At 38.9% G+C, this 20,854-nt stretch overlaps 1 protein-coding gene across 2 annotated transcripts in view; it reads left to right on the top strand.

Annotated features, from left to right (window-relative positions):
• The window catches only part of XPO5 (exportin 5), a 58,703-nt gene that overhangs the window by 24,113 nt on the left and 13,736 nt on the right, over positions 1–20,854 (top strand). For both annotated transcript variants that reach the window (XM_036024125.1, XM_036024126.1), the window contains 7 exons: positions 1,552–1,670; positions 5,762–5,917; positions 7,548–7,589; positions 7,914–8,003; positions 8,747–8,946; positions 10,855–10,954; positions 11,783–11,964. In XM_036024125.1, the coding sequence (XP_035880018.1) occupies positions 1,552–1,670; positions 5,762–5,917; positions 7,548–7,589; positions 7,914–8,003; positions 8,747–8,946; positions 10,855–10,954; positions 11,783–11,964 (889 nt within the window). The remainder of the gene's footprint in view (positions 1–1,551; positions 1,671–5,761; positions 5,918–7,547; positions 7,590–7,913; positions 8,004–8,746; positions 8,947–10,854; positions 10,955–11,782; positions 11,965–20,854) is intronic.

Raw genomic sequence — 20,854 nt, 5'->3', positions numbered from 1 at the left:
TTTCCAGCCCCTTCTTGCCTGTAAGGTCTCTTTTGAGAAATCAGCTAACAGTCTGATGAGAACTCCTTTGTAGGTAACTGTCTCCTTATTTCTTGCTGCTTTTAGGATTCTCTCCTTCATTTTTATCTTGGTTAATGTAATTATGATGTGCCTTGGTGTGTTCCTCCTCAGGTCCAACTTCTTTGGGACTCTCTGAGCTTCCTGGACTTCCAGAGTCTATTTCCTTTGCCAGATTGGGGAAGTTCTCCTTTATAATTTGTTCAAATAACTTTTCCACTTGTTGCCCTTCCTCTTCTTCTTCTGGTACCCCTATAATTCAGATGTTGGAATGTTTAAAGATGTCCTGGAGGTTCCTAAGCCTCTCCTCATTTTTTTGAATTCTTATTTCTTCATTCTTTTCTATTTGGTTGTTTCTTTCTTCCTTCTGGTCCACACCATTGATTTGAGTCCCAGTTTCCTTCCCATCACTGTTGGTTCCCTGTACCTTTTCCTTTATTTCACTTTATGTAGCCTTCGTTTTTTCATCTAATTTTTGAACAGATTCAACCAACTCTGTGAGCATCCTGACCACCAGTGCTTTGACCTGTGTATCTGATAGGCTGGCTATCTCTTCGTCGCTTAGTTGTATTTTTCTGATGCTTTGATCTGTTCTTTCGTTTGGGCCATTTTTTTTTTAGCTTGACAGCGCCTGTTATGTAGTGAGGGGTGGAGTCTTAGGTGTTTACCAGGGTGTGGCAACCCAGTTGCTGTGTTGTGATGCTGTATTTGGGGAACAAGAGCGCTTGCTGTGTTCTCTGCTGGATTTCAGTCACACCCCCCGCTTTCCACAAGCAAATTGGGCCTTTCTGGTGCCAATTCCCTTGTGGGTGGGTTTGTGTACATTCTGGGACCCTGTGGGTCTCTCCCATGAACTCCCCTGTGAGGCTGGGAGTTTCTCCCAGCCCCTCAACCCCCACAGGTGTTTTCAGTTTGTGTTTTGAAGCTTTATTTCCCCATGCTGGGACCTTTAACTCCTTGGTTGTCAAACTTCCATACAGTTCAATTTTCTGTCAGTACTGGTTGTTGTTTGGGTTTTTTTTTCTTCTAAATTTTTGTTGGCCTTATTTTGGTTGTGCAAGGAGGCACAGTGTGTCTACCTACACCTCCATATTAGCCAGAAGTCCCAAAGACACTCAAATATCTTAATTATTCAGATTCTCATGGACAGATTATAAAGAAGGAAAGGAGAACTTAATATTTATCAATTGCCTCTAATTGGCCAAGCACTGTTTTTGATGCTTACTTGTATATTCTTACTCAGTACTCAAAATGGTTTTATAGATAAGGCTTACAGAGCTGAATTCAGACAGCTCATTGTAAGAGGTGGAAGCAGAATAGAGACTCCTTTTCCATTTTGTTCTTTTCCCAAGCCGAGGGGTTAGATTATTTTAGTACCTTTAACTGTGAAATTACCAAGTAGTCTCTAAGGCCCCATTGTCTTTCTGTGTCTTTGTGATCCTACCTACAGTGTTGATGTGTGTGAGAATGTTTTATATCCCTGTTTTCTTACAGCTGGAACTGGGGAAGGTGGCCTCTGCTCCATCTTCTCACCTTCATTTGTGCAGTGGGAAGCCATGACCTTTTTTTTGGAAAGTGTAATCAACCAGATGTTTCGAACACTAGATAAAGAAGTAAGTAACTCTTTCCAATGCTGATTGTGTAATGATTTTGATCTTTTGAAAACTAATAGAGAGATAGGAAATCTGTGGATGTGCATCTTACAGAAGAAGAAAATGGGATTCAGAAAGGTTAAATAGCATACTCAAATTCCATGGCTTGTAAGTATCAGAGCTAACTCAGGCCTGTCTGACTCTCAGCCCTACAATGTTTAGTATTCATCTTAAGGGGCTGATATTCATCATATGAAGGGGCAGTATTTATCAGATGAGCTGATAGTACACTGAACCACAGGTAGAATAACTATTCCAAACCTCAAATTGGAGAATCTTGAGATACTTGCCATTAAGCCTCTTTTTCAGTGTATGGCAGATAGACCAGAATATTCATTTTGGATGATTAGTGGCTTTCTTCTCTGAATAACTAAATAAATAGTTCTGGTTTTTCTATACTTCATGTCACCTGTCACCCCCTTATAACATTACCTTAGGTAAAGCTATAATGAATTAGATAATAGTACATACTGTATGTATTAATTATGTTAATTAAATTAAAATGACTATTGTTCATTTGGTGTTAATTACATTTTAATGTATTCTGGGTTAGTTGTAGAAAGAAACTAAGTCTCTTGAAGAAGAGGGGGATATTGTTTCTTTTTTTCTTACAAGTGCATACTAACAAATTAAATTTCAAGGTTATTAACTTCATCTGTTTTTATATTCATTTCAGTTTGAAATGATGACATTCTGAGTTTTTTCCAAAATGTAGGTGGGAAATCCTACTTGGATCCTGTATTTTTACTATGTTAGTCATGTTTTAAGTTTAGATGGGACTTATATTACTAAGTATGGCAGATGAAGAAAGCCCTTTATTAAATCAATGGTAATGGCCCTGCTGTTTCCTTGCCTGGCATTTTAAATTAGACATCTTGAAGTTGGTCCAGATATGTGGGTATAATCCTGCTTGAAGGCAGGAGAAAGAAATGGTCAGGGTTTGTCAAGCACTTGTTTTTAAGTTGATGAAAGGACTGGTAGTCCCGGGGCAGGGGAGAGGGGAGTACCTGGTTGGTTGTATGTTGGATTTTACAGTATGTCCTTGAATATGATGGTATTTGGTCAAATACCAGTTGGTTAAAAAATACAAAAAAAAATGTTTGGAATGTATATATCAGAAAGATGTGGGCTACATAGCAATTATAAATTTGGTAAGATTCATAACCACTGGTAGGGAGAAAAACAAATAGCAATAAATTCTTTTTTCTTCAGGAGAATCCTAGATGGTAGTATTTAGGCATGTCAATGACTTCAAGTAAACCTGACTCTATGACCTTTTTTTCCCCCATGAAAAGCAAATGCGTCAGAATGAGCGTTCCTAATCCAGAGAGATGAATGTTTGAAAATACTATTAAATTATTCACCTGCTTGTTTAATGAAGCTGTAACAATTGTATGTCTCAGGAGTGTGCAAGTGACAGATCTCAGCTTGGTGCACTCCCACATGTTGCCATCAATTTCTGACTTGGCAGAGTATTACCTACATCTAATGGTTTTACAGACTGCCTAGCTTCTGCCCTCAATCCCCACTCTCACCCTTGGTCAGTCAGAGCAGATCAACTTTTATTATGTGAGCTTCTTTGGCTAAAAAGGTTGAAAAACTACTCATCTTGTCCATAGTGGCATTAGCTGAGCTTGTATTTCCAGTAGAGTGGATCCAAGAACATTGGGTAGAACCCTACTGGAGTAGCTTTAGCAGTGAATTAATGTAGGGAAGAGCTTTGGAGGAGAGAAATCTCATTTTGAAGAAGATGAAGATTGATTTGCCTTAGATAGTAAAATGTAAAGCTACAGTATTTTAATGCAGTGTGGGACTGGCATTAGTTCAGTGGAGTAAAGTAGCCCCGAAACAACCCGGAGCATATACAAGGAATGAGAAGGATTGGATCATTTAATAAATAACATTAGGGAAAGTCAACTGTTTAGGGAAGGTTTCCTAAAAATTGAAAAACAATGAAAGTAATCACAAAAAAATTAATGGCTTTAACTGCATATGTTTAACTTATAAAATAAGCTTTTAAAAGTCAAACCTGAAACAGTATTTGCAATAAGTATGGATGGGGTTGATATTCTTCCTCTAAAAGGCTTATCTCTTGCCCTAGCCAGTATGGTTCAGTTGGTTGGATTGGCATCCTGTGGATGAAAATGTTGTGCGTTTGATTGCTGGTCAGGGCACATACCCAGGTTGCAGGTTTGGTCCCCAGCTGGGGCACATAAGAGAAGGCAATCAATCATGTCTCTCTCTCTACCTCTCTCCCTTCCCCTCTCTCTAAAAAGCTATGAAAAAGTTGTCCTCAACTAAGAATTTTTTTTAAATAGCCTATCTCTTAATCATCACTTACAGAGCACAGTTAATATCACAACTTTGAAGGAGAATTTGGCAATATTTAGTTGACACATAACCCTACAACCTAGCAACTCTACTCCTAAGTCTGGACTCAGGAGAAATCCCACATGTGTACTGAGTGACCAATATAGAGGCCTTGTGTGTTAAGCCAAGAAAAATACTTAATATCCACCAGTATATGATATAGAATAGATTGTAATATATTTATCATAGACCAGTGAAAATTAACTAGACTTATACAATGAATAGGGATAATTCTGATAAACATATGTTGACCTAAAACAGCAAGCTACAAAAGTGAATATATAATACTGTAATTAGGACTATGTACATTTGGGGTAAAAATATACAGAAATCTGAATAGAAGGAATTTGAAATTATGAACAACCAAATTCAGGGTGGTGGCTGAAAATGAGATTATGTGTACAAAACAACAACCATCAGTAACATTGTACTTCTCAAAGTTGTATGGAGGGTCATTAAAGTATTATTTATACTATTTTAAATGCCTGGAATATTTCACAGTAAGAGGTTTATATAAATTGATAAAAACATTGGAATCCAGTGGAGAAATAGAGAAAAGATGTGTTCAGATAATATATAGAATAGAAACTAAAATAGTTGATAAATGTGAAAAAAACCTCATTTATAATGGAAGAAATGCAAATTTAAGTAAGCTCTTTTTTTTTTTTTTACTTTTAAATAAGTACAAATTTTAGGGAATAAACTCAGTGCTGCCGAGAACATGATAAGAAAGGCACGTTAGCCCTGGCTGGCGTAGCTCAGTGGATGGAGCACGGGCTGGGAACCAAAGTGTCCCAGGTTCGATTCCCAGCCAGGGTACATGCCTGGGTTGCAGGCCATAACCCCCAGCAACCGCACATTGATGTTTCTCTCTCTCTCTCTCTCCGCCCCTCCCTCTCTCTCTCTCTCTCTCTCTCCCTCCCTCTCTCTCTCTCTCTCTCTCTCTCTCTCTCTCTCCCCCACTTCCCTCTCTAAAAATAAATAAATAAAATCTTTAAAAAAAAAACTAGTAAATTGAAGAAAAAAAAAAAAAAGAAAAAAAAGAAAGGCACGTTAATGGATTAAGAATCAGTTGGTGCCCTGACCAGGTAGTTCAGTTGGTTAGAGTGTTATCCCAATATGCCTAGGTTGTGGGTTCCATCCCCAGTCAGAGCACATAAAAGAATCAACCAATGAATGCATAAATAAGTGGAACAACAAATCGATGTTTCTGTCTATCTGTCTATCTCTGTCTGTATTTCTGTATCTCTACCTGTCTCTGTAAAATCAATCAATAATTTTTTTAAAAAAGAGTCAATTGATAAAACCTGTAAAGAAGAAAAGCAGCTTGAGTTAAATATATGTATACCTTTTGACCCAGTGATTCTAACCAATCCTGAAAATCTCTTATTCGAATGAAATCACTGAAAATGTAGCCAAATTTATTTTTGCAAAGATGTGTGTTAGCATTATATACTAATGAAAAAGAACTAAAAATAATCTCAATTTCTGGTAGAAGGAGATATAGTATCTTTAGCATATATGAAAAATTTTCATAACATGGAGTAATGCTTCGAATTTAAGAGTTAAAAAGCAGTACGTAAGACCATACATATGTGGCAACTATGTTATACATTTGCAAACTGTAGTCCAAAGGAAAAGTTATCAGCCATGTCAACTGCCTTTTCGTCTCTGTATTACAGGAAATCCCTGTTAATGATGGACTAGAGCTATTGCAGATGGTCCTGAACTTTGACACTAAAGACCCTCTCATTCTGTCTTGTGTTCTCACTGATGTCTCAGCACTCTTTCCGTTTGTCACCTACAGACCAGAGTTCCTGCCCCAGGTCTTTTCTAAGGTAAATTTCAACTGCTTTGTAAACAATTTGGCATTTCTAAACTAATACATGTAATTGCTTTTGGAAGTGTGAGATAAGCTGATAGTCATTTATTCATTTATCAGATATTTACTCATACTTATTGTGGATCAAGCACCACAATATTATTTTTTAAAAAAGCATTATCCTTTAGGAGCACTCTGGGAAGAAAGTCATGTAACCAAGTGTACCAGTGTGGCATTGCAATTAATAGACATGTACACTGAGCAATGGAAAAGAAGCAGGGGTGTCCAATCCACGGTTCATGGGCTACATGCAGCCCAACAAAAAGTCGTAAATTTACTTAAAACCTTTTTTTTTTGCTCATCAGTTTTCATTAGTGTCTATATATTTCATGTGTGACCCAAGACAACTCTTCTTCCATTGTGGCCCAGAGATGCCAAAAGGTTGGACACCCCTGAGAGGGTATCAGAGCATGCTGTCAGTCTGAGAGGGGATTGTGAGAGGGGTTAGAAGTTTCCAGTGTAGGTGACTAGGTGAGTAGTAGAGTGCCACCTGAGGGCAAATAGCAGATCATTAGGTAGTGTAGGAGTATGGAAGAAAAGGGAGTGAGTTTTGTTTTAGAATACTGTGTTTGAAGTATATATACAATATTTGCGGAGATACCTCGCAATACATTGGCTATTTGAGGTTAAAGGTCTAGACTTTAGAAAACTTATAAGTTTTTATTACAAGATAAACTTAAGGCAGCATCATCATGGAAGTGTCAAGAACAGAGGTGAAGCCCTAGGGAAGAGGATCAGTAGAATTAGGTGGCTCAAGCAGGGAACCCTGGAGATCACTACCATTGAGGGGAAGGGAGCAAAGAATAAGAAGCCCCAAAGGAACCCTGGCTGGTGTGGTTCATTCCATTGAGCGCTGGCCTGCAAACCAAAAGGTTGCCAGTTCAATTCCCAGTCAGAGCACATGCCTGGATTGTGGGCCAGGTCCCCAGTGGGGGGTGTGTGAGAGGCAACTGATAGATGTATCTCTCACACATTGATGTTCTCCCTCTCTTCCTCTTTCCCTTCCCCTGCTCCAAAAAAAAGTAAATAAAATCTTAAAAAGAAACTCCAAAGTAGGAAAAAAGCCAGAGAAGTAGAGAAAATGTTGTATGACAAAGACCAGTATAACTTCAAAAATGTGGACTCTTTTGTTGCAACTGAAATTTTCTTAACTGGAGAATGTTTATTAGGTTTCTCTTTTAGACCTTTTTTAGAGTGTTAGTCCGCAGCAGTCATATTGCATTGGGTTAAAGAGTAAATGGGAAGTTATGCAGTGGAGTTAGGGAAGATAGATCACTTAACTTTTAATAAAAAGTAGAGAAGGAAGAGGCATTACTACAGCTGAATGTTTGCATGATGACAAGGGTTGTTCTGGGGTTCTGTGGCCTTTTATCTTTGTAAAATGTTTGATGGTGAAATTGTAAATTTCAAGCCCTCCTACTTAACCAAGAAAACAAACACCCAAAACTGTGTAATACTAATTGAAAGCCTTTTGTAGCCATATTGTAACACTTTGGGGATTTTTAGTTGGAAACTTTATAACTACTGTTTTAAAAAAACTTTAGGGAGTTGTTACTGATGAGTGACCTTTTTCTCCTTCCCCTTAGCTATTTTCATCTGTCACTTTTGAAACTGTTGAAGAAAGTAAGGTAAGACCATTAATTCAACCAACCAATTCTTGAGAGCAAAAGTATAAATACCCAACACTTAGTTTAGATTTTTTTTTTTGTAGAAAGGGTAAGTGAAGGCAAGAGATGGTCATATGATAAAGTATTTTGTACTAGAGATACCCTAGGGTAAACAGTAAATATGGATTCATGGTGGCTATAAATGTCATGTCTTTATACTCATATTTTACATAGTTGTAACATGTGACTGTGAATTTGCTCTGGAGGAGGTATTTACATAGTAATAGGCAACATCTGTAAGTTGTATTAAAAGTGGCTCCACATTTGTTGAATATTTCTTCCTAGGCCCCCAGAACCCGGGCAGTGAGGAACGTGAGAAGACATGCTTGTTCCTCCATCATCAAGATATGTCGAGACTACCCCCATCTTGCACTGGTAAGCCACTGGATTTGGCCAAGTAGTCACTGAGACCTGTCAAGTTTGGTGTGTTTTGTTTTCTTTTTTTTTTTGTAAATTCATTTTTATTTTTACCTCACGTAAATGGAAAACTGGGAACTATGTCATTGCTTAAGATAAGCATTCTTCAATTGGTGTCTTCTACTTAGTAGAGAGTTAAAAATGCAAAATATTTCCTCAAAATAAATAGTTGTCTTCCATATAGATGCAACCAAATTTTTCCCATCGGTGTACACCTCTTTACTGTACTATGTAATGTTCTTAACTACTACTGGCAAATGATGTGCCTAATCTTGAGAGAAGCCAGATGTGAACCCCAATATTTTTTGAATGGTTTTTAGAATAAATTTAGCACTACTCCAAATTACAAATTCACCATAAATTTCTCTTCTGAACACATAGCAGTGTTGTGTGAGAGTATGTGTATGTATGTGTGTATAAAACAAACTGACCTTTGTGAGCATACTGTAAAAGTTGATGTAGAAAAAAGATAAATTGTTTTCCCACTATGGGAAATTGCAGTTACCGAAATACTCAAGACAGCCACCTTCTGCCTAAATTGCCTTATTTGCCCAAACTAAAGAACCCTGAAGCTAAACCACTAAGGACAGTCTTATAGACCTGACCTTTTTGGGAATGAATGCCTTGGTTTTCCTTTCAGCTTCCTCGAGTGACTCATCTCTCCCTGAAAATTAGTATATTTTTTCCTTTGTGATCTGCAGCCTAATTTTGACATGCTTTATAACCATGTGAAACAACTCCTCTCCAATGAGCTACTCCTGACACAAATGGAGAAGTGTACCCTCATGGAAGCCCTGGTTCTTATTAGCAACCAATTCAAGAACTATGAGCGTCAGAAGATGTTCCTAGAGGAGCTGATGGCACCAGTGGCCAGCATCTGGCTTTCTGAAGACATGCACAGGTAGGGGAGATCCTTTGCTGCTTACTGGCACTGCACTGAAGCATCCATTCTATTTCAAGAGCTGTGCTGGTCATGGGAATGTAAAGTGCAACATAGGGAATTTATAGTCAGTAGTAGTATGCCAGGCAGGTACTAGACTTATCAGGGGGGTCACTTCATAATTTATGTAAATGTCTAACCACTATGCTGTATACCTGAAACTAATATAAAATAATATTGAAAGTCAACTATAATTAACCAAAAAAAAAAGAGTATGCAATGCCCAGGAGGGAAGTGTAAGGATATTGAGATATGGCACAATCAGTGATGTATGAAAGCAGCCTCTATTCTAATTGCTGAAAATACCCTCTTTTGCTGAACACAGGTATAGAGAGGGAGAATAAAAAAATGGATTGTGGCCCTGGCTGGTATAGCTCAGTGGATTGAGCATGGGCTGTGACCTAAAGGGTCGCTGGTTCAATTCCTAGTCAGGGCACATGACTGGGTTGCAGACTGGGTCCCAAATGGGGCCCACATGAGAGTCAGCCACACATTGATGTTTCTCTCCCTCTCTTTCTCCCTCCTTTCCCCTCTCTCTAAAAATAAATAAATAAAATCTTGGGGAAAAAATGGATTGTATGGTTTGGGAGGCCACAGTGAAATGTGCTGTCTGTGTTGTAGCACCAGTACATACAGAGAAATAAGAATAGCCAGTAATGGCCCATACGAATTAGGAGCCACACAGACACTCATCTGTGCCCACATAGCATTCTCAAGCTTGTATTCTTTTTCTTTTTTTTTTAAATAAGAAAAAGGTTATTTAGAAAGTTACAGAGGTAGTAGAAGTGAGCCAGCTGGGCTGCTTAGGTCAAGGAAACAAATTACAGAGACAAAGGCGGGCCCTTGGCACTTAGGAGAGAGAAAGACAAAGGTAATGCACCTGGTGGGAAGGGAAAGGCACGGGCATGCTCCTGAGAAAGCACACCCCACTGGGGAAAGAGGAGGGGAAGGCGTGGCATGCTCTCAAAAGGGAGAGTGCCATCAAAGCTTGTATTTTGTTTTCTGACTGATTTTAGAGAGACAGAGGAAAGGAAGTAGGGAGGGAGTGGGGGAGAGAAAGGAGAGAGGGAGGGAAGAAGAAACATAGGGTTTTTTTGTTCCACTTATTTATGCATTTATTGGTTGGTTCTTGTATGTGCCCCAACTGGGGATTAAACCCCTATTGGATAACACTCTAACCAACTGAACCAGGCTTGTATTCTTTTTCTTTTCTTTCTTTTTTTTTTTAAGATTCTATTTGTTTATTTCTAGAGAGAGGGTAAGGGAGGGAAAAAGAGAAGGAGAGAAACATCAATGTACAGGAGATAGATACATGATCAGTTGCCTCTCACACGCCCCCAAATGGGGACCTGCCTGCAACTTGGGCATGTGCCCTGACTGGGAATTGAATCAGCAACATTTTGGTTCACAGGCCAGCACTTAGTCCATTGAGCCACACCAGCCAGGATCCAAGCTTGTATTCTTAAAAGTGTCACTAGTAACTTCTTTTTTTTAAATTTTGAGACAGAAGGGAAAGGAAGGAGAAAGAGAGGGAGAGGAACATCAGTGTGTGGTTGCCTCTCACATGCCCCCTACTGGGGGCCTGGCCCGCAATCCAGGCATGTGCCCTGACTGGGAATCAAACCAGCCGCCCTTTGGTTCGCAGGCTGGCGCTCAATCCACTGAGCCACACCAGCCAGGGCAAAAGTGTCACTAATAACATTTAGATGTGAGAAGAGAAGTTTAAACTGTCAAATGAAAGCTGACAATATGATTAACCTGCTGTCACTATAACAACTGTTCTTTGGGACCAAATAAGCATAGCTTTTGTGGAAGAAACTGTCCTTGCTTAAAATCATGGTATAGCTTGTCTTTCCCCCTAACCTTCAGAGTGCTGTCAGATGTTGATGCATTTCTTGCCTATGTGGGTGCAGATCGGAAAAGCTGTGACCCTGCCCTGGAGGATTCCTGTGGCTTAAACCGTGCACGAGTAAGTAAGCATTTTCTGGGAATGGGAAATGGAACTTGCCACGGGTAGGAGTAGGGGTGTGGTCATTTACATTTTTTTCTATATGGGTCAGAAATCTGGGCTCTTCACTTTCCTAAGCTTCTCCTTTCTTTTCTTCTTTAGTCTTGAATTCTTGAGTTAGTTCCCACAGCAGAGCAGATGGTCTTTTCTATGAAGTCATTATTTTGGCTTTAAGGATCTCTAAATAGCTCTGAAGACTGAAGGTGTAATGAGGAAGTAGGTCAGAACTTGGTCAGCAGGGTGAGTCCTCCCTGCCATTGCTCTCTGGCATGTAAAGTCCTAAATGATGACCTAACTTGCAAACCTGAGATTTTTCAGTTTTTGCTATTTAAATAAGCATTGTTCTTGTCTCCATTATGACAAAAACAACATTAATTAACCTGGCAAGTAACAGGTTGGTTAAGAATACCATGAGTGGGGGTTAGGCAAAAGCTGTCAAGGCTTAAGCTGGAAGATGCAGGGTCAACTCAAAAACAAGATAAAGTGCTATCTGTCTAAATACCTTGTTTTGAAGCATATCCAAGCCACCTTCTAGTTGGGTCCTGTGAGAGGGTCACTGTAGCCTCTGGAAGGACATCCTCATGACAGAGAACTTTCTAGAGCCTACCACTGCATTTGAAGATGGCAGTGAAAGGACTTGACCTTAACAGAAGGGACAGGGTTGGGGGCAGGAGCCTCTTCCTTCTCTCTGGTCTTTGTATCCCTTTTGTCATAACCCTGCATATATCTAATAGCACTTTTGTCTTTTCTTCCCCTTTTATGTTTACCTTTCATTTTGTTTTTCTGTAGATGAGCTTTTGTGTGTATAGCATCATGGGTGTTGTGAAACGAACTTGCTGGCCCACCGACCTCGAAGAGGCCAAAGCTGGAGGGTTTGTGGTGGGTTATACACCCACTGGAAATCCAGTCTTCCGTAACCCCTGTACAGAACAGATTCTGAAACTTCTTGACAATTTACTTGCCCTTATAAGGTGAGTCAGAATAATGGTTTTTCTCTTTCTTTTTACCTTAAGAATCTCAAAAGTTGAAAATCTGTTTATATTTCCTCAAATCATGGTGGTGGTAAATGAGGCATTAGGTGTTGTTTACTTCATGGGGGGAAGGCCTCTTTTTAAAAATAACATTAGCTCTCGCTTGCATTAAATCTTGCATTTCAAGTGAGCACGTGGGTGCTAATCACAAAATGGTTTGCCTCAATTTGAATCTCTTCTGTGTTTTTCTCCTACTTTTTTATACCTTATTCTTACTTTTTACTTGCTAAGTTGTATTTAGTCTAAATTGTTGCCGCTAAAGGAATTGTTCATTGGGAAGGACAGTTGTTTTCTGTAGTGATGCTTCTCTGGATGGTATTCAAATGGCCTAATCTGAATGTGTCCATAATTACTCTTGATGTCAGATGGACCAAATAGCTAGTGGCTGATCATGCCAGAGAAAGGCCTGATACAGCATGGTCCACCTCCCTTTCTTTAGGTGTTTACTTCTCAAAGCTGAGTCCTCAGACCAGCAGTGTCAGCTTGTTTGAAATGCAGAATTGGGGTCCCCCCTGACATATTAAGTTGAATCTGCATTAGAACAAAATCCCAAAGTAGTTCTTCTATACATTAAAGGTTCAGAATCACTGTTATAAATCACATGAACTAGTGTATTCAAATTGAAATATGCCAAGTCTATGCTTGTTAGTTACTTGATGTATGTTTGATGATTCAGAGATGCTCTCTGCAGAGAAAGATAGGTTTTGGACAGAATTCAGTTTTTACTGGGCGAAGCAAAATTTGATTGCTTTCTATATCTCATTACTACTGAGTTACAGGTTAGAGCTGTGTTACAGTGCTTTTGGCCTCCTGTGCAGGGTGTAAGAGCAGAGTCTCAACTGAGCAAAACAAATTACTCCTGTCTCAGGAACGCTCTGCTGGCAACAGATACCTTAGATCATAAACTTAAGAATTAAAGGTTTAAAGGGCTTGTTGACGAATTTTTAAGAGTGGAGTATCTGAAAGAGTTGTCATGGTGGATGTATCTGGAATTAGGCAATATTTTGTGTGCTGATTTCAAAAAGAGAGAGATTTCAGTAAAGAAGTATGTCCTACATGTTGAGAGGGCAGTAAAGTATTTAGTCAGGGAAAGGTTTGTTTCCATATCTGTGGTTTTTAAACCAAAAGGTTCTTCATTAGCTTCGAGAGATGTGAATGTATTTAAGTCAGTTGGCAACAGACTCAACAACCCAGCCTTTTTAGAACTGTGGCCAGAGTACATGTGGTGAGAACCCAGACCTGGAAATGGGGTTCATTCCTGGTTGGGCGAGGAGGCCACAAGAACAGCATGACTGTCCTCTTTATGTTTTCCTAAGAGTTCAATGCTTTTGGGAAATCCCAAAGTCAGCCAAAAGGTATTTTGAAAAATGTTTACTGTAGTTATGGAGCAGTTAGATTCCTTGAGTAGTTAGAGTTTTGTAGCAAATTTTATCTTGAAGTGTAATATAAGGACACAAATATATATAATTAAAGCATACAAATTAAGAGTTTGTGTTAGATGGATTTTCATGAAATGGATACACCTATGTAATCAGCACCCAGATTAAGAAACAGCCTTATCCAACAACTCTTTTCAAATCAGTACCTGCCCCTCAAGGGTAACCACTATTCTAACATTTAACATTTTGCCTGGTTGTTTTACCTTTGGTGAATGGCGTCAGAAGCATGCACTCCTTCCTGTCAGGCTTCTCTTGCTCAATATTTGTGAGAGTCATCCATGTTATTGCACATAGTCATGGTTTGTTATTCTCATTGCTTGAGTGGTATTCTGTTGTGTGAATATACTGTAAATTATTTATTTATTTAGTGTTGATGGACTTTGGGTAGTTTCTAGTGTTTTGTTACTACAAACAGTGCTGCTAACATTCTTGTAAATATCTTTTGGCTATGCAAATGCTTACTTAATATTTCATTTCTGTTGAGTAGAAATAGAATCCTACAGGTAAGAGTAGAATCCGTGGTTTATAAGGTATGCATGTTTCCAGTTGTCATCAATAGAAGCAATTAAGTTACAATGTACATTTCCATCAATTGTATACTGGAGCTGTGAGCTTTAACTCCCTGTCAAATAGTCTGATAAGCAAAGAAGGTTTTAGAGCTATGCTATCAAGCATGGTAGCCACTATTGCAGTTGGCTGTTAAGCACTTGAAATGTGGCTAGTTTGAATTGAGAGAAGCTGTAAGTATAAAATACTTATAAAAACACACCAGATTTTGAAAACTTCCTACAAAAAAAAGTGAAATATCTCAAAAATTTTTAGTGTTGATAACATGTTGAAATGATTTTTTTTGATGCATTGGATTAAATAAAATATGATTAACCTGTTTCTTTTCACTTTTTAAGTTTTGTTGGCTAGAAAATTTTAGTGGCTTACATTGTATTTCTGTTGGACAGTGTTATTTCTAGTGAGCTGGATAGAAGACAAATATGGGGAACAGAACTCTGATTCTTGAAAAGTACATTGTCATCAGTTTATAATAACAGCTTTTCCGCTAACTTAAGTTTGTTACATTGTTTCTATATGTTCTACTGAAATCTTTATGTGTGCAAAATCTTATTTAGCATAGGGATTGTACTCTTAGCTGGTGATACTAAGAATACAGGGGTTGGCAAAAATAGGTTACAATACTGAGTACATGAAACAGATTCCTGTACTGTTATTTATTAATCATTGTATTATTCATTTGTATCACAACTGTTAACCTGTTTTTGCCAACTCCTGTATGTGAGATAGGTACTGATAGTCCAAAACTTAAAACTTTTATTACCTACCATTTTTTGCCATGTATAATGCATACCTTTTTGCCCCAACTTTTAAGGGAAAAATAGGGATGCACATTATATATGGGTAGTACTAATTCTGTATCTATAAAAATGTTTTTAATTCTTTTATTTATGCTTTAAAAGTGTAACTCTAGACCTGGATGGTGTAGCTCAGTGGATTGAGCACAGGCCTGCAAACCAAAAGGTCACCAGTTCGATTCCCAGTCAGGGCACATGCCTCCGTTGTGGGCCAAGTCTCCAGTAGGGGGCACAGGAGAGGCAACCACACATTGATGTTTCTCTCCCTTTTTTCTCCTTCCCTTCCCCTTTCTCTAAAAATAAAGAAATAAAATCTTTAAAAAATATACTAATGCCTACACCCCACCCTCAGAGATTTTGATGTAATTGGCCAGAGGTGGGGCCCAGGCATATGTATTTTTTTAAAAGTGTAACTCTAGAAAGCAATAAGGATATCCTTATAGAAAATAGTACCCTTGAATACAGTAATCGGTTTTGGTTCTACATATAAATAAATAAATTGAATTAAAAAGTTTAAAGATTTTTTCCCCTGAAAGTTTGGACCAAAAACATGGGTGCACATTATATATGGCAACATACGGTAATTCTCTTTTTCTTTGCCAAGCAATAACTAGTCTCTCTTAATGTGGAAGCACAGAGCTCCAACTTGCAAGTGTGTCAGGAAAGGTGACATTTCAGGAGCCTGAATATAACTAGGGGTTGTAGGTGTTTATGAACAGTTGACCTGGAGTCAGATATCAGAGCAGGATGTACTCTGAGTCCTCCTCTGCTTGTGAGGTAGAGGCGCAGTCACTGTGGTACCACCTCCTTGGGGAGGAGGGGAGAACATAAGGGCTACAAGATTCTGTTGTAGCTCTAGGGACATTTGACATATGATGCATTAACCCTTCTGCTTTATAAATGATCTCTTTGAGTCATAGTCACACTTAATAGAAGAGTAAGAAACTGCTCATCTGCTCTCTGTCAAACACAGTTTCTTCTGGAAACTGATTTTATCAGAGATCATTTCATAGTACCAGACATCTTCCAAAAAAACCTTAATTCAGAAACTAAAAAGATGACACATTGCAGTTTTTAAAAGTAAATGGCACCTGATACCTATCCATGGGCTCTACACAGCAGGAGATAAAGGCTAAGGAAGAGTTTTAGACAGCCTCAGAGAATACAAGCAGACTGACAGTAACAGCATGTTAAAAGGATTATACACCATGACCAAGTAGGATTTATCTTGGGGATGTAAGAATGGTTCAGCATACAAAAATAAATAAGTTGTACTATACCATATTAATAGAACAAAGGGGGGGAAATGTTCGATCATCTTAATCGACACAGAAAAAGCATTTGACAAAATCTAACATTTTCTCGTGATAGAAAAACACTCTGCTAACATGGACTAGAATGGAGCTTTATCAACACAAAAAATGATTTTTATAAAAAATCCACAGCTTATATGATACTCCATGGTGAAAGATGGAAAGCTCTCCCCCTCCCAGCAAGGAACAAGCAAGGAAAGGGCAAGTGAGCACTTTCACCACTGCTGTGCAACGCTGTGTACCAGGAATCCCACATAGAGCAGTTGGGCAGAAAAAGAAATAAAGGCATTCAAACTAGAAAAGGAGTAAGACTGTCTCTATTCACAAATGACACAGAAAATCCCAACTGAAAAATATCTGTATAAGTAGACCTGCGCAGTTCAAACCTGTGTTGCTCAAGGGTCAGCTGTACATTGAATTTCACAAAGTAGCAGGATACAAAATCAACACACAAAAATTATTCCATTTCTATACTTTAACAATTAAACAGTCTAAAAAAGGAAATTGCAAAAACAGTTGCATTTACAGTAGCATCAAAGAGAATAAAATATTTAGGAATTAGCATCCAAATATTTGGATTAGCATCCAAATATAGCATTTGTTGCATGAAAAACTCATACATTGAAAACTATAAAATATTGCTGAAAGAAATTAAATAAGACATATAAATGGAAACACACCCCATGTTCATGGATTAGAAGACAATATTATTAAAACGTTGATAATACCGAGCATAATCTACACATTCATTGTCCCTTATCAAAATCCCAAAAATGGTTTCTCAAAGAAATAAAAAAACTCATCCTGAAATTTATGTGGAATTTCAAGGGACCATAAATACCTAAAACAATCTTTTTAAAAAAATATATTTTTAACTTCTGGCCAAGATGGAAGCATAGGTAGACACACTGTGTCTCCTCACACAATGAAAAGAAGGACAACAACAAATTTAAAAACAAAAAACAACCAGAACTGACAGAAAATTGAGCTGTGTGGAAGTCCAACAACCAAGGAGTTCAAGAAGACACATCCATCCAGATCGGTAGGAGGGGCGGAGATGGGCAGCTGGGCAGAGAGGAGTCGTGGCAAAGCAGTGGCTGGAGGATAGGACGAGGCAGCAGATTGCAGACTGGGTGGTCCCACATTCACTTGCAGATAAACTGGGAGGAACAACTGGGGAGTGAGACCACACAATCCAGGGCACCAGGGTGAGGAGATAAAGCCTTACATCTCTGACTGAAAACATCTGCGGGGGTTGAGAGGCCGAGAGAAACTCCCAGCCTCACAGGAGAGTTCATGGGAGAGACCCACAGGGTCCTAGAATTTACACAAACCCACATGGGAATCAGTACCAGAGGGCCCAATTTGATTGTGGGAAGCAGGGGAAGTCACTGAAATCTGGCAGAGAGCAGAGCAAGCAGCACTGTTCCCTCTTGGACCCCTCCCCCACATACACTGCCATGATGCAGTGACATGGGTTGCTTCACCCTGGTGAACACCTAAGGCTCCTCCCCTTACTACATAACAGGAGCACGGAGACCAAAAAAAAAAAAAAAAAAATACCCCAAATGAAAGAACAGATCCAAGTATCAGAAAAAATACAACTAAGTGACAAAGAGATAGCCAACTTATGAGATGCACAGTTCAAAACACTGGTAATCAGGATGCTCACAGAATTGGTTGAATATGATCTCAAATTAGATGAAAAAATGAAGGCTACGTGAAGTGAAATAAAGGAAAATGTACAGGGAACCAACAGTGATGGGAAGGAAACTGGGACTCAAATCAATGGTGTGGACCAGAAGGAAGAAAAAAAACATTCAACCAGAACAGAATGAAGAAATAAGAATTCAAAAAAAATGAGGAGAGGCTTAGGAACCTCCAGGACATCTTGAAACATTCCACCGACCAACCGAATCATGGGGGTACCAGAAGAAGAAGAGGAAGAGCAAGAAATTGAAAACTTATTTGAACAAATAATGAAGGAGAACTTCCTCAATCTGGCAAAGGAAACAGACTTCCAGGAAGTTCATAGATTCTCAAAGAAGTTGGGCCCAAGGAGGAACACACCAAGGCACATCATAATTAAAATACCCAAGATGAAAGATAAGGAGAATCTTAAAAGCAACAAGAGAAAAGAAGACAGTTACCTACAAAAAAGTTCCCATCAGACTGTCAGCTGATTTCTCAAAAGAAACCTTGCAGGCAAGAAGGGACTGGAAAGAAGTATTCCAAGTCATGAAAGGCAAGGACCTACATCCAAGAATACTTTATCCAACAGAGCTTTCATTTAGGCTGGAAGGGCAGATAAAGTGCTTCCCAGATAAGGTCAAGTTCAAGGAGTTCATCATCACCATGCCCTTACTATATGAAATGTTAAAGGGACTTATCTAAGAAAAAGAAGATAAAAACTATGAACAGTAAAATGACAGCAAGCTCACAGTTATTAACAACTATATCTAAAACAAAAACAAAAACTAAGCAAACAACTAGAACAGGAACAGAACCACAGAAATGGAGATCACATGAAGGGTTATCAACAGGAGAGTGTGGGGGGAGAAGGTGCAGAGAATAAGTAACATAAATGGTAGGCAGAAGATAGATGGGGGAGGGTAAGAATAGTATAGGAAATGTAGAAGCCAAAGAACTTAAAAGTATGACCCATGGACATGGACTAAAGGGAGGGAATGTGGCTGGGAAGGGGTGTGCAAGGTGGAGGGGAATAGAGGGGGGGAAATGGGACAATTGTAATAGCATAATCAATAAAATATATTAAAAATAAATTTAAAAACATGTAAAATATATATATGTATTATCGATTGTGCTATTATAGTTGTCCCAGTTTTTTCCCCTTTCCCCTCTTCCACCCTGCACCTCCTTCCCTTAGTTCCTGTCCATGGGTTGTGCATGTAAGTTCTTTAGCTTCTCCATTTCCTATACTATACTTTTTTTTTTTAAGATTTTATTTATTTGTTTTCAGAGAGAGGGGAAGGGAGGAAGAGAGAGGGAGAGAAACATCTATGTGCAAGAGAAACATCAATTTGGTTGCCTGTTGCACACCCCCAGCCAGGGACCTGGCCCACAACCCAGGTGTGTGCCCTGACTAGGAATCAAGCAAGCAACCTCTCAGTTCACAGATTGGCACTCAGTCCACTGAGCTGCCCCAGCCAGGATTCCTTTACTGTTCTTAGCATCCCCGTCTGTTCTGTACCTACCAATTATGCTTCCCTGGGGTATTTTTTGTAGATGTTATGTATTTATTTTTAGAGAGAGGAGAATGGAGAGAGAAAGAGAGGGAGAGAAACATCAACATGCAAGAGAAACATCAGTTGGCTGCCTCTTGCGTGCCCCCTACTGGGGACCTGGCCTGCACCCCAGGCATGTGCCCTGACTGGAAAATGAACGGTGACCTTTCAGTTTGCAGGCTGGCACTCAACACGCTGAGCCACACCAGGCAGGACCAATTATACGTCTTAATCCCTGCATCTTTTTTTCCCCAATCTATGATTCTGTTCCTGTTCTGGTTGTTTGCTTAGTTTGTGTTTTTAGATTCAGTTGATAGTTGTGAATTTGTTGTCATTTTAATGTTCATAGTTTTGGTCTTCTTTTTTTTTTTAATTGAAATTATTTTATTGTTGTTCAATTACAGTTGTCTGTATTTTCTCCCCCCCTCCCCACCTCCTCCAAACCCATCTCCCTCCCTTGTGTCCACCCTGCCCCTTGGTTTTGTCCACGTGTCCTTCATAGTAGTTCCTGAAAACCCTTCTCCCCACTGTGCCCTCCCCCCTCCCCTCTGGCTGTTGTTAGATTGTTCTTAATTTCAATGATTCTGGTTATATTTTGTTTGCTTTTTTCTTTTGTTGATTATGTTCCAGTTAAAGGTGAGATCATATGGTATTTGTCCCTCACCACCTGGCTTATTTCACTTAGCATAATGCTTTCCAGTCCATCCATGCTGCCACAAAGGGTATAAGCTCCTTCTTTCTCTCTGCTACATAGAATTCCATTGTGTAAATATACTTTAACATTCAAATAATAAGAGCTTGGTGATAATGAACTCCTTTAGCTTTACTTTGGGAAGCATTTTATCTGCCCGTCCATTCTAATTGATAGCTTTGCTGGATAGAGTAATCTAGATTGCTTTTCATTACTTTGAATACTTCTTTCCAGTTCTTTCTTTTGAGAAATTGGCTGATAGTCTTATGGGAACTCCTTTGTAGGTAACTCTGTACTTTTCTCTTATTGCTTTTAAAATTCTCTCTTTATCTTTAACCTTTGACATTTTAATTATGATGTGTCTTGGTGTGGTCTTCTTTGGGTCCAATTTGTTTGGGATTCTCTATGTTTCCTGGACTTGTATGTCTATTTCCTTTGCCAGATTAGGGAAGTTCTCTTCCATTATTTTTTCAAATAAGTTTTCAATTTCTTGCTCTTCCTCTTCACCTCCTGGCATCCCTTTGATTTGGATGTTGGTACATTTGGAGATGTCCCAGATGGTCTTTATAGTCTTCTCAGAGGGTTTTTGTTTTTGTTTTAATTCTTTTTTCCTTATGGCTGTTCTGGTTGAATGCTTATTTCTTCTTTGCATTCCAAGTCATTGATTGGAATCCCAGCTTCTTCCCCGCCACTGATGGTTCCCTGTAGATTTTTATTTATTTCATTTAGTGTAACCTTCATTTCTTTCTTTATGTCGTTGCCGTACTCAGTGAGTCCT

Source organism: Phyllostomus discolor, chromosome 4, assembly GCF_004126475.2.
Source record: "Phyllostomus discolor isolate MPI-MPIP mPhyDis1 chromosome 4, mPhyDis1.pri.v3, whole genome shotgun sequence".
Taxonomy (NCBI): domain Eukaryota; kingdom Metazoa; phylum Chordata; class Mammalia; order Chiroptera; family Phyllostomidae; genus Phyllostomus; species Phyllostomus discolor.
The sequence above is the reverse complement of the archived record's forward strand: the minus strand, read 5'-3'. Positions and strand labels throughout refer to the sequence as shown.